Source organism: Chiloscyllium punctatum, chromosome 40 (genome assembly GCF_047496795.1).
Source record: "Chiloscyllium punctatum isolate Juve2018m chromosome 40, sChiPun1.3, whole genome shotgun sequence".
Classification (NCBI taxonomy): domain Eukaryota; kingdom Metazoa; phylum Chordata; class Chondrichthyes; order Orectolobiformes; family Hemiscylliidae; genus Chiloscyllium; species Chiloscyllium punctatum.
In genome coordinates this window covers 58,897,451-58,909,966 of record NC_092778.1, presented here as the reverse complement: position 1 = coordinate 58,909,966, position 12,516 = coordinate 58,897,451, and the positions used below count along the sequence as shown (strand labels likewise).

Here is a 12,516-nt window from a genome sequence, read left to right as displayed (position 1 = left end):
TGGAGGGCTTCCAGTTTCCAGATACAAAATATGATAGAAATTCATCAAAGACCAAATGCAAGAGACAAATCAAGCTGTAAGGTTGGTTTAGGAAGACAAATAAGGACATACTCACAGTGGCTCAGTGGTTAGCACTGCTGCCTAACGCCACCAGGGACCCAAGTTCGATTCCAGCCTCAGGCGACTGTCTGTGTGGAGCTTGCACATTCTCCCCGTGTTTGCATGGGTTTCCTCTGGGTGCTCCAGTTTCCTCCCACAGTCCAAAGATGTGCAAGTTAAGTGAATTGGCCATGCTAAATTGCCCATAGTGTTCAGGGATGTGTAGGTTAGGTGTATTAGTCAGGGGTAAATATAGGGTAGGGGAATGGGTCTGAGTTGGATACTCTTTGGAGCATTGGTGTGGAATTGTTGGGCTGAAGGGCCTGTTTCCACACTGTAGGGATTCTATGAGAATGGTCACCTGTCCTCTGCAAATGCCTTTTCCTGTGTGATAATGCCCTGGTCAATTAACCCATTGAGGATCAGTATCAGAAGGTTAAGTGACTTCATGTAAGTCAATATTTTCAGGAGAGTAGAAGATAGGGCAGGTGTAGACAAAGGGATGGTTTGAAAACTTCTGTGCTGATCTCTGGCGTATGACCTTATGTGATCCAGCAGATTCTCTGGTCTGGGAAAGGCCTGGACCTGAGGCAGTCCATATCAGGAGATACAATCTGTCCTGATGATGATTGACTATCGGCTGCTTGGAATATTGGAGGTCCACAATTGGAAACGTTCAACCGATGCATTAAGAGAGAGATATGAAATCAAGGAGAAATATTGCAGGAAGTCATTTCAATATAAGATCCTGGAGGTTGCCTCTTGCATCTTTGCATAGGGGGGATGAGGGAAAATCCTCTCAAGCCAATTCTTCAGGTGGCTTGGGATCCTGTTGGCTGGCTTTTAAAATGTAAATTCTAGATGCCATTATTTAATGATGTTCCATACCGTGCAGTAGAGTAAATAACACACATAATGCAATTCCTGTTTGGCATTCAGCATATGTGTGCTAATTAATTCCATTGGAACTGGGAGTGAATGAATGAGCACATGAATCAATTTAATTGACTGAAAATGCTCCAAATTCGTTGACACGATTGGCCGAATTTTCTTTTCAGTGAGGATTGGTGGGTGTGGGGAGGGTTATGTATCTAAGATTGCTTCAGCTTGGCTCTGGTGCTGTTGCTGTAATCACTGGAGTCGGTAGTGTTAGTCAGTAATATTAGTGGTACAGAAATGTGGAGAATGTCAGCAAGGAAATTGTCTCACATGGTCCATAAGAAATGCCAAGCTTCCTCTTGCTTTGTCATCTACTTGCAATAGGGTGGACAAGGTACAGCCCAATAACTCCACACCATATGGAACTTGCCTGGACACCCGCGTGAAGCTGTTGTATAAACAAGACACATGTATTTATCTAGATATCTCTATCTAGAGGTACATGAGATCTCTTATGCAACCTCAGGTATGCCTTTGGGCTATCTTGCAAAGAACCACCCTACTCCAAACTAAGAAAAGGTCAAGGACAGAGGCAGAGAGAAAACAGGGCAATAATTAAAGCGCCATCACGTTACGATACATAACTCTCTCATTCCCACCAGAGGCCTAAGGTAAAGTCTGGCTTTGGCTTTTGAACCTTTATTAGATTTTGACTAAACATTTGAGGGCCCTGATAACTGATCATTGAGACAGAGTGAGTAAGGTGCAGAATGCAATGGTTATTCAATCTTGTGGATATGGCATCTAATGGAATTCACCATAAGACCATAAGACATAGGAGCAGAAGTATTCAGCCTATTGAGTATGCTCTGCCATTCAATGAGATGACAGCTGATCTGATAATCCTCAACTCCACATTCTAGCCTTTCCCCATAACCCTTGATTCCCTTACTGATTAAAAATCTGTCTATCTCTGTCTTGATATGACCATTGATGATACGACCATGGTCCAAAGATGTGCAGGTTAGGTGCATTTGCCATCAGTAATTGCTCACAGTGTCCCGCGATGTGTAGGTTAAGCAAATGGCCCATGGGAAATGCAGGGTTACGAGGACAGGGTAGGGTTAAGGCCTGGGTAGGATGATCTTTGGCAGGTGAGTGCGGACCTGATGGGCCAAATGGCCTGCTTCCAAATTATGGGCTCTCTGATTCTGGATTCTATAACACAAAGGAGCAGAAGTAGGCCATTCAGTCCATTAGATCTGCTTCACCATTTACCACGTGAATGTTCAGCTTTGCCCCATGACAAAGCAATGCACCCAATGGAACATAAATCTCTTGTTCATTATTGACTGGAAATCTTTATTTCTTAGCTCCTTCCTTTTGATGAGCAAGGAAGTTGCACTGTACTGTGAATGAGCAAACTTTTATGAGCAAGGTGGAACATATGGTTTTTGCAACTGTTGACAGCAAGCATGACAAATAACAGTCAGCATTAATCAAATCCAAACTTCCCCTTCAGTCCGCAATAATGAGGCCTCAGATCAGTATTTTCCTTATGATCTTGAGTATTTTGTTTTGAGGGGGTGGGTGCATTAGTTTTGTATTTTTCAATGCTATAGATTTTTCCGCTAGGCAAGGCCTTGAGCACCCTCTATCTTGTGACATTTACAAAACTTAATGCGGAAAGGAAATATTTATTGGTTTTGTCTGGCCATTCCTCGCCATCTTGATTAGATGAGCAAAGCAATGTGTGAAAGTTTCATCGCAAATGCTTCGAAGCACACAGTCCATTCCTATATTCGCTTACAGGGAAAGATTGAGTTTTGTACATTCCTTTGTCGAGTAAGCTTGTTAAATATGAACACCCTTTTCTTATTAAAACAGAAACAACAGAGCAGCTCAGCATGAACTGGAGCGGGATCTGTGTGACAAATGTGCAGCTTACTGGATTGATGATAAAGTGCACCAATTGAAGAACACATCAGATGGTATCAGCTATTACTGTGGAATTGAACAAGTGAATGCCACGTAAGTGCCAACTTTAACCTAACATAGTTCTCATCTCAGTAAATATTTAAATCTAAGGTTCAAACTTTCAAAGTTAATCATCAAAATAGTACGCCATGCACAAAGGGACTAGTTGTAACTCATTGTGCAGGAATAGCTGGGAGGAGAATTGCAGTTATAATATTAAAGCAGTGGGAAAGCAACTCTGATTCTGAGGTAGAATAAAACACCACATTCGAGAAACTGCCTTTGGTGGGATTGATGGAAATAGAGTAACTCATGATTTCACAGACCAGTATAAGCCAGATAACAGTGAGTCTGGTTTCCATCTCCCTCCACTTTTGTTCCCAATGAATTTGAGGAAATGACAATCTGAAGTCCAACCAAGGTATAAATTGAGATAATTGCAAAACAGATTGCTGACTTGCTAAAAGACACATTTGGGCAGAGTCAAGATCTAACCCCCCAACCTCCCCCATTGCTGGGAATAATACCTATTTCTTTAGAAATATCGTGTTGAGACATTAGCATGTTGTAGGATTTTGATGGCGTAGGTTTGGGAGAACTTTACCCACCATCTGATTTGTACTGTCCCAGGTCTACGAGTGCTTGATTTTGGTGGTGAAGTCTGTTTTTTTCCTGATAATGGGAAAATCAGAATAGAATAGCTCTGTGCCACAATGCCAGAGTACTCAGTACTCAGAGACTAGGCTGCGCCAAAACTTCCAAGGGTGTCAGCGTCCCAACATATGAAGAGCACGTCTACTTTAGATGTGTTGACGGAAAACAGTGTAGTGTGGCAAGAGTCTCTGCTGTCCTGGAATGTTCTCGAGTAGAATTCTCCTCTTCTTTGGAAAGAGCCTTCCCATTCCTTTATGGTGTGCCAGCCATCTTCCAGATGGTAAAACTTCTGGTGAAGCAGAAACATTGGGGCCGTATTTCCCCTGGCATTCCCAGAAAGGTGACGGCAAATCGAGGCCTTGCCCAAAAACCAGCTGTCGTACTTTTCCTCGCTTACATTCATCGATTTGCAATGAACTCCTCTTCCTCAACCACATCACATAGCTCATTTCTCAACCTCCAGAAGGATAACAATGGTCCACTCTGCAGCTTAGGGGGATAAGCATCAGGCTGCGTATTTCTTGCTGAGGAATCTCAATTGATGTGACTGCACAGTGGAAAATCATGGGGATTAGGTACGACTTCTAGTGCTTTCTACCTAGTGCGAGCGAGGGTCTCTTACAAGGGAATGTAGGTGGAAGGATGAAGTTAAACACATAGACAACATGAAACAATGAGATGAAGTTTATAACAAACAATTCAAAATTGAACTAAAAGCATAGAATTACATGGAGCTACAAATATGAAAACAAAAAAGATTTATATTGGCTCATGTCCCTCTAAGAACCCATTAGTGCAGTTCAGGTCCCAGGATTCTTAGCAAAGTGATTGTACACAGGCTAAGTGTTAGGAATATTTGGCATCTGACCACATTTAAGTACTTAATCCATTACCTGTCCTCCTAAATCATGCCTTAGAATATTGGTGTATTTTCATTATGAATAGAAAATTGTCTTGCCTTTCAGTAAGGAGATCCTTCACCTGATAAATTACTCTCCAAACGTATACTCTGAGATGAGAATATTCCAGAAAGCCTGACTGTTTCAACTAATCACTTTTTTAAAAGGTACTTCTGTGTAACTGGTGCCAAGCTTTATTTACCTGGGAAGTGACTCACCTGGGATTGGTGAAAATGCTATCGTTTTGTGTGCACGATCATTAACCCATTTCTAACATTTCCTGTAGAATGTTCTCTGCTCCTTTTTTTGAAACTTCCTTTGTGTCATTCAACCTCCTGTCCACGCATGAACAAATTGTGACCATCTGGACTCACACTGAAATGGCAATCAGTCCCCAGTCCCTCAAAAGGCCACTTTGAAATGCCTGACCTCGTCATGAAAGAAGTCAGACAGGTGTGACATATTCTGGTCATGAGTGCATGACAAAATGTGGACAAAATAAAGTTGAGGGAGTAATTTCCTCTGAGAATGGATACAGCATCAGAGGAGAGCCTGTTCAGATCGTCATCTTTGTGACCGAATTCTGCAAGAACCACTTAACCATTCCCACTCCCCTATCTTTTTCCTCTCTTTAGTTTATCATCTAATTCATTTTTGAAAGCTTCGATTAAATCTGCCTTCACACTCTCAGATAATCCATTCCAGATTGTAATTTCTCACAACGTAAAAATGCACTTCCTCATGTCAACTCTAGTTCTTTTGCCATTCGCTTCAGAATGGTGTCCTTCCACCAATGGTAATGGGTCATCTGAATCTATTCTTTTCTGAAAACTCACAGCTTTGAATGTCTCGACCCAATTTCTTTCTCATCTTCTCTCAGGAGAAAATACCCAGCTTTTCTCATCTGTTATCGTAACTGAAGTCCCGCATCCCTCAAATCATTCTTGAAAATTTTGGCTGCACCTCACAAATGCCTGCACATCCTGCCTAAAGTATGGTATCCAGTACTCAACATAATATTCCAGCTAATGCCAAACCAGTGTTTTAAAAAGATTCATCAGAACTTCCAAGATTTTCTTCTCTATTTTTCTACTGATAACCTCCAGGGCCCCCAGGTGATGTATTAATATCTTTCCTATCTGATTCTCCCACCTCCAATGCACTTTTACCTCCAGGTCCCTCTACTCCTGGACTTCTGTGTAATGGCATCCTTTAAAATATATTGCCTTTTCTCTTTCATCCTTCAAAATAAATCATTTTACACTTTCCTACATTAAAAATATCAGCTGCCGTGCACTCAACTATTCCACCAACTTGTTTATGACCTCTTATAGTCTATTAGTAGCCTCTTCTCAGTGCACGATACTTTAAAGTTTTAGATCATCCTCAGATTTTGAAATTGTGCCCTAGACACTCAAGTCTTGATCATTCATATGGATCAAGAAAAAAGTGATTCAAACACAAAAATCTGGGGAATCCCATTATACACTTGCCTCCAGTCTGAAAACAAGTGTTCACCACTACTCTCTGTTTCCTTTCATTCCACCAACTTCATATCCATGCTGCTGTTTCCTTTTTTATTTCATGAACATTAACTTTTCAGAGAACTTTTTATCAAATGCCTTTTAGAAGTCCGTGTACACCTGATATTACCCTCATAAAGTCTGAAACTTCACCAAAAAGCTCAAGCAAATTAGTTACATGTAATTTGCACTTCACAAATGCTTGCTGGCCTCCCTAAATTATTCCACATCTGTCCAAGTGACTGTTACATTTTGTTCCAGATTATCATTTCTAAAATATTTTACACCATCAAAGTTTAACTCATTGGTCTTTGGTTACTGAGTTTATTCTTACGCCCTTCTTATTCAAGGAGTTGTCATGATTTGCTGGAGACTTTAGGGGGTGAGGTGAGGGGAGGGGGCATGAGTTGAGTTCCTTCAGGGAAAGAATGAAGGACAATGGTTAAAATTAGCCATTTAAAACTGAATAAACCAAGTTGTTGCATCTTTCCAAATTCTGTGTAGACTCTATTGCAATTTTAAAGCAGTATAGAATCCATCCATTTTTGGTTAAATAGTTCCATGTGACTGACTGTTGCACTAACTTTCTGGTTCCCGTATGAGTGGAGATGTTAGAGGGTTTCCAAAGGGAGTGCAGACAGATGTTTTCCAGGAATTTGCCCTGGTGCTACACATTTTCTGTTTGAGTGAGGAAGAGGCTGGGAGTAAATTGAGCAATATTGTTCATCTGTGTGAGGAATCACAGCTGGATATGTCTTTCTGTTGACAATGGCTTCCAGTAAAAACGTACGAGATCATTTGTTGAAGGAAGGAGCCATTTACAAACATATACGGTTTTATTTATACAATGCACTAATTGTATAAGTCTCTAGTGATGCGAATGGATACAATGATTGTTTCTCTATCACAAGCTCATCTTTCATTGCTGATTGTCAGTGTGACTACTTAATCATGTGGGCATGGGTTTCATTAGTTCTACCAAAGGATGGTTTTGTTGAATGACTTCTGTTAGCAGAAAGTTCCATCGTGCAGTTAATATAAACTGATTGTAGCCGTCTTGGTAAGTTGCTTGTTTACTGCTTGTCAAATGAGCTCGGCTTTGGTATTGGCCATGGAATATCTGTGGCCTTTGACTTCTCAGATGAAAGAACCAGCAAGCATGTGGTGTCATATTTTTGAAGAGGAAAACCACAGAGGGAATGCAATAACGTTGTACATATTTCCTGCCCTGAACATCATTTTCCAATCAAGAGCAGCTGGCCCTCTCTCCAAATACTTGGCAGTGAGATCTCACATCACTATGTTGGTTAACTCGCTAGCCATTCCCCTCTCCTACTGACAGAGTAGTAGAGTGCATATTTTACCACAAAAAACTCTCAACATTGTTGTGCTTCCAGTCTTTTCTGGTATATCTGTGCGAGAAAAAAAATCAATCTGTTGCCTTTCTCCATCCTTGCAATCTGTAAATGAGATCTGGAGATGATCAGGACATAAAAAGTAAAGTCTTCCTTCTATTCATATACTTTGGCTTGGTGCATAAACAAACCATAAGCAGTAAAATCAAAAGCACAAGCAATGTCTTTCTGTGTTACACTGGAAGAGGTAAAGATGCTATTTGGACAAACACGCCTGCCTTGATCCTTTTGAATATTCTGAACTGTTGGCTGTGGGTGTTTGGAGGGAGACATTTTGCGAACATACATTTCCTTACCACAAAGCAAACAAATTTTCTGTCTCCCGCAGTGCCTGCTGACTCAAATGTTCCTAAGCAGAAACAGTTTTTAAGTGGTCCACTTTATTCAGGGCGTTCTGATCATTTGTAAAATACCAATTCCACTCTGTCATTTTCACTCAAATGCAAGTGAAAAAAAAATAGAAAAACTTGCTTACTGATTAATTGGACTTTATGAGAATGAATGTAGCAGCTCATAATTCTGCACAGAATTTAGTAATGTCTGTTTTTCAACAAGGCTTTAAATGATCAACTCTGTATGAAAGGACTTTTTCCTTTTGTTGGTCTGTTCATGTATAATGAATTTTATTTTGTTAGCATCTCCACCCCTGATTCCTGGTTAAAGTATACAGAAGACAACATATTGCGTTCGCAGTGTGAGCGGGCAGCTTCAGCAAGACTGCGAGATGAGCTTGAGAAACTCCTCGCTGCTACTTCAGAGGAATTGTGGAAACAGTTTAACAACGTCAACCTTGCATTTACACATCGCATCTTTGAAATTGGAGATGCTAAGAAAAAGTTACAGATGCACCTGTCAAAGGTAAGGGGTTATACCTGTGCATGTATAGTGTTTGAGATACAAGCAACATTCAGAAGGATGCATTTGCTCACTCTCCCTAAAGCAGAAAGTGTCTTCTTCCTGAGTTGTTGTAGAACTCATGGCAATGATGCTCCCATGGTGGTGTTAGGGAATTCCAGGGCTTTGACTAAAAGATTCCTAAAGGATGGCAATATATGTCCGAGCCAGGATAGAACTTGAATGGGAATGAGGGGGTAATAGTATTTTCAATACAGTGCTGCTTTTGTCCTTCTTGATCACAAAGACCATGGGCTTGGGAAGGTACTCTTGTGTTATACAGTCCATACTGTAGATGGTAGTTGTTGTAGTTATCATGCACACGTGGTGGGAAAATAGAAGGAAGTGGTGTTTTCAGGCAGAAAGACCAATCAACCAAATTCCTCTGTTCGAGATGGTGCTGAGCTTCTACAGTGATGTTGAGGTAACACCTATTCTGTCCAATGATGAGTTTTCTATTACACTGCACATTTGAGAGCTTTGATGTTTACAGTTGGGCTTATCCAAACCCAATATATAAGCTAATCTCTCTCACTTGGGCTACAAATCTCCACTATAGTGAGAAATGGCACACTGGATTGGACCACTTTTCCTATCCTTTCTGGGACCTTGGGAATCACTTCTAGATCGAGGATGGATTGGGCATATTTGTTGTTGAAATGTAATGACATCCACAACACCAATAATTACAGACATATGCATTTACAAAGCATTTACCATGGTGATGGTGTACATACGTAAATTCTGAAGTGAAACTGTGCTACCAACTGTCCTGGTATGGTCATCTTAAAATAGACATCCTTATGTTTGGTAAATATGTTGCTGCATAACTTCTGCTTGATGCCATTTTTACCAAGTGAAATTGTCCTGACTATATTAAGTTAAAAATCACACAACACCAGGTTATAGTCGAACAGGTTTAATTGGAAGCACTAGCTTTTGGAGCGCTGTTCTTTCATCAGGTGGTTGTGGAGTACCTGATGAAGGAGCAGCGCTCAGAAAGCTAGTGCTTCCAATTAAACCTGTTGGACTATAACCTGGTGTTGTGTGATTTTTAACTTTGTTCACACCAGTCCAACACCGGTATCTCCAAATCCTGAGGGTATAAGCTGACATTGGTGGCTACATTCAGGTAAATGACATCTGATCAGAAGTCCTTACAAGGAACTGCTAAGGGCTGCTGGCTAAAGGATTTTTAAAAAAATGCTGAATGCAGATCTGAGGGAGGCATGTATGTCCTTACTGGCTCTAATTTCAAAAACATAGGCGACTGCTAATCACTCGATCCACCATCCTTCCAGTCACCCACTCCACCTCCCTTCCCTGCCTGATTACTTCCTCCACTCAAGGGCCTTGTCTTTGGAAAGGAAACATCACCTATACTATAGTACAAGCTGTGACCCCATTTGTTACAAATAGTGAAGTCAAATTTTATCCTCATTGTATTTATAAAACCCATGGTATCCAAAGGGCTACACTGTATTTTACTTCGAGTCACGATATTTCCTATATTCAAACAGGACTCACCTTACTGGAATTTATTTGTGATTTTCACCCGTTAATTAATGTTCAACTGATTTGACTAACCTGCTAGATTTAACAACGCCCTTTATTTGAATGCTGTCTGGTGGTTGTGAGGGAGGATGTTGCTGCTGTTCCTTTGACAGTGCTGATGCATTGTTATCTCATTTGGCAAAACAGCTCAAACTGACAGCAACTCGGATCTGTAATAAAAGACAAATTCATTGCAGAGACAGATTCATCTGCATCACCCCATTCATCTCAGCAAACCTGATTCCCAAATAGGAACAATTTCAGTTTTCTTTTTGGATAAGGATTGACTAGGTTGATTCATGCTGGGAATTTGAACAGTTGTAAGCATTTGTTTTTGGTGTATGTAAGCTTGCCGTATTCAGCTGTAGTCAAATTACGTGAAGACAGACAGGAAAATGTGAAGGGCCGGCATTTACATCGAGCTTGTCACAACCACCCGACGTTGCAAAACCCTTCACTGCGAATGAAGTATTTATGTAATGTCAGGGGAAACACAAGTAATTCTCACAGAATGAAACATCGTAGTGACCTGGCTTTAACATTGATTGATGGATAAATATTGCAAGTTTATGATGGAAGCTGCCTTACTTTAAATTAATGACGTTGTAACTCGTTCTGTCCACTCGAGTAAGCAGGTGGTGCCTCCATTTTAACATCTCTTCTGAAAGATGTTGCTGCACTCTCTCAGTACTACACTGGAGTGTCAGCCATGATTCTTGTACTGGACGTGATAATAATGTGTGATAACTGATGATGATCTGCACCTTTCATGTTGTGACACTGGTGTTAGCTCCTAAACATAAATGAGGAATATGGGAGACACAGTAATGAGGAATTGAATTAACTTTTATCAGAGCGCCTGGTTTTTACTACATTCACAGAAAACAGCAAGTTTTTACTGGAGAAACTCAGCATCTGTGGGGACACAAAGATCTAATGTCTGGAGTCTTGCATAATTCTTCTCACTCTGAAGAAGAGTCACCTTGGAAATGAAATATTTCACTCCCCACAGCCCTGCTGAGTTTCTGTTCTTGTTTCAGTTTTCCAGCATCTTCAGAATTTTGCTTTCGGGTGCATCCATCTTTGGGCTTTCCCAAGGAATACTGGCATCTCAGGTGCTGGCCCCATGGTACCCCAGCCAAGAATGCTGGGCAGGCATTGGCAGTCTGCAGTTGTCCTTTACCATCAATGTCACAGCACAGCAGTCACAAAGCAGTGGCCCTCAAGGCATATAAGTGGCATAGGGGTCACCTTCTTGTACATGTTCCTACACTGTGGCTGTGTCAGCATCAGCACCACGCAAATGACCGGTCCTCAGCTGCATCATAACCTACAGGCTTCTCTGAATCACTGCTGCACTTTTCAGAGCACCCAATGCAAATTAGCATCTTATCAATGACAAATACAGATCCATTACATACAGGAAAGGCTTCAGTACAGCATGCTGTGCACTTCCAACCATTAACTTTTACTTACAATCGCCAAAAATGAAAAGAAGATTTAAGAAAAAAGTGCGCTTTCCTCTCAGAACACCAACAGACTGTTCACATATTGAGCATTTTACAATCAATGAAAGATCACTGCTCCCAGCTACTGGAACTTGGTATCAATTAACTCCTGTCTGGTTTGTAGTGCCCAACACAGCTGCACTATTATGCAGAAGGTACTGTTCCTTTTGCTCAATGTCCTAATCTTCCTCATCAGAAGATTACTCTCGTCATCTAGCTTCCATCACATCTCCTCCTTGCCTGTTCCATGGAGTCGTAGAGATGTACAGCACGGAAACAGACCCTTCAGTCCAACTCATCCATGCCAACCAGATATCCCAAATTAATCTGCTCCCATTTGCCAGCATGTGGACATTATCGCTCTAAACCCTTCCTATTCATGTACTCTCTAGATGCTTTTTAAATGTTGTAATTGTACCAGCCTCCACTATTTCCTCTGGCAGCTCATTTCATACACACACCACCTTCTGTGTGAAAAAGTTGCCCCTTAGGTCCTTTTTAAATCTTTCCACTCTCATCTTAAACCTATGCCCTCTAGTTCTGGAGCACAGCATGCTAGATTATGCAGCTCACTGTCCAGATTATACTGCAACATTTCACCTACCTGACTCAAGCAGCAGAACCTTCCACTATTGTCTGCTCTATCAAAACCCTAGTCAAAGAATGGACTGCACTATATCCTCACGCTTGTGTAACTGATTCATCAACCATGGTCACAGAGAGCAGCCCTTGTCTCCCAGTAACCATCCTCAAAGCATCCTGTCTCTCAAACACAGAAGGAACCTGAGAGTTCTCAAGAATGTAGGCATCATAGCAGCTCCCTGGGTCCTGGGTGCATATGTCTGAGATGTGGTACCGACGATCACTTTTTGATGGACTTGAACTCTGTTCTATCGAAGAGCTCAGCTGTCATATGATATGGTCTGCTTAGCACCACGTGTGTCAGTTTAATATCCACTGCACCAGTAGAGTGCCAGCTATGTTCTGGATCCTACTGCCTGGGCTGCAGCATTGATCTTGTCATGTGGAAACAAGGTGAATTGGTGTGATCTGGCACAAGTTACATTGATCACAGCCTTGGTAGATCCGTGGGTGGGTGATCGAGAGATCCCAT

General features: G+C 41.3%; 1 protein-coding gene across 4 annotated transcripts in view; it reads left to right on the top strand.

Annotated features, from left to right (window-relative positions):
• The window catches only part of LOC140464651 (tektin-3-like), an 82,977-nt gene that overhangs the window by 31,525 nt on the left and 38,936 nt on the right, over positions 1-12,516 (top strand). For all 4 annotated transcript variants that reach the window (XM_072560009.1, XM_072560007.1, XM_072560008.1 and 1 more), the window contains exons 5-6: positions 2,866-3,009; positions 8,082-8,304. In XM_072560009.1, coding sequence (XP_072416110.1) covers positions 2,866-3,009; positions 8,082-8,304 — 367 coding nt within the window. The remainder of the gene's footprint in view (positions 1-2,865; positions 3,010-8,081; positions 8,305-12,516) is intronic.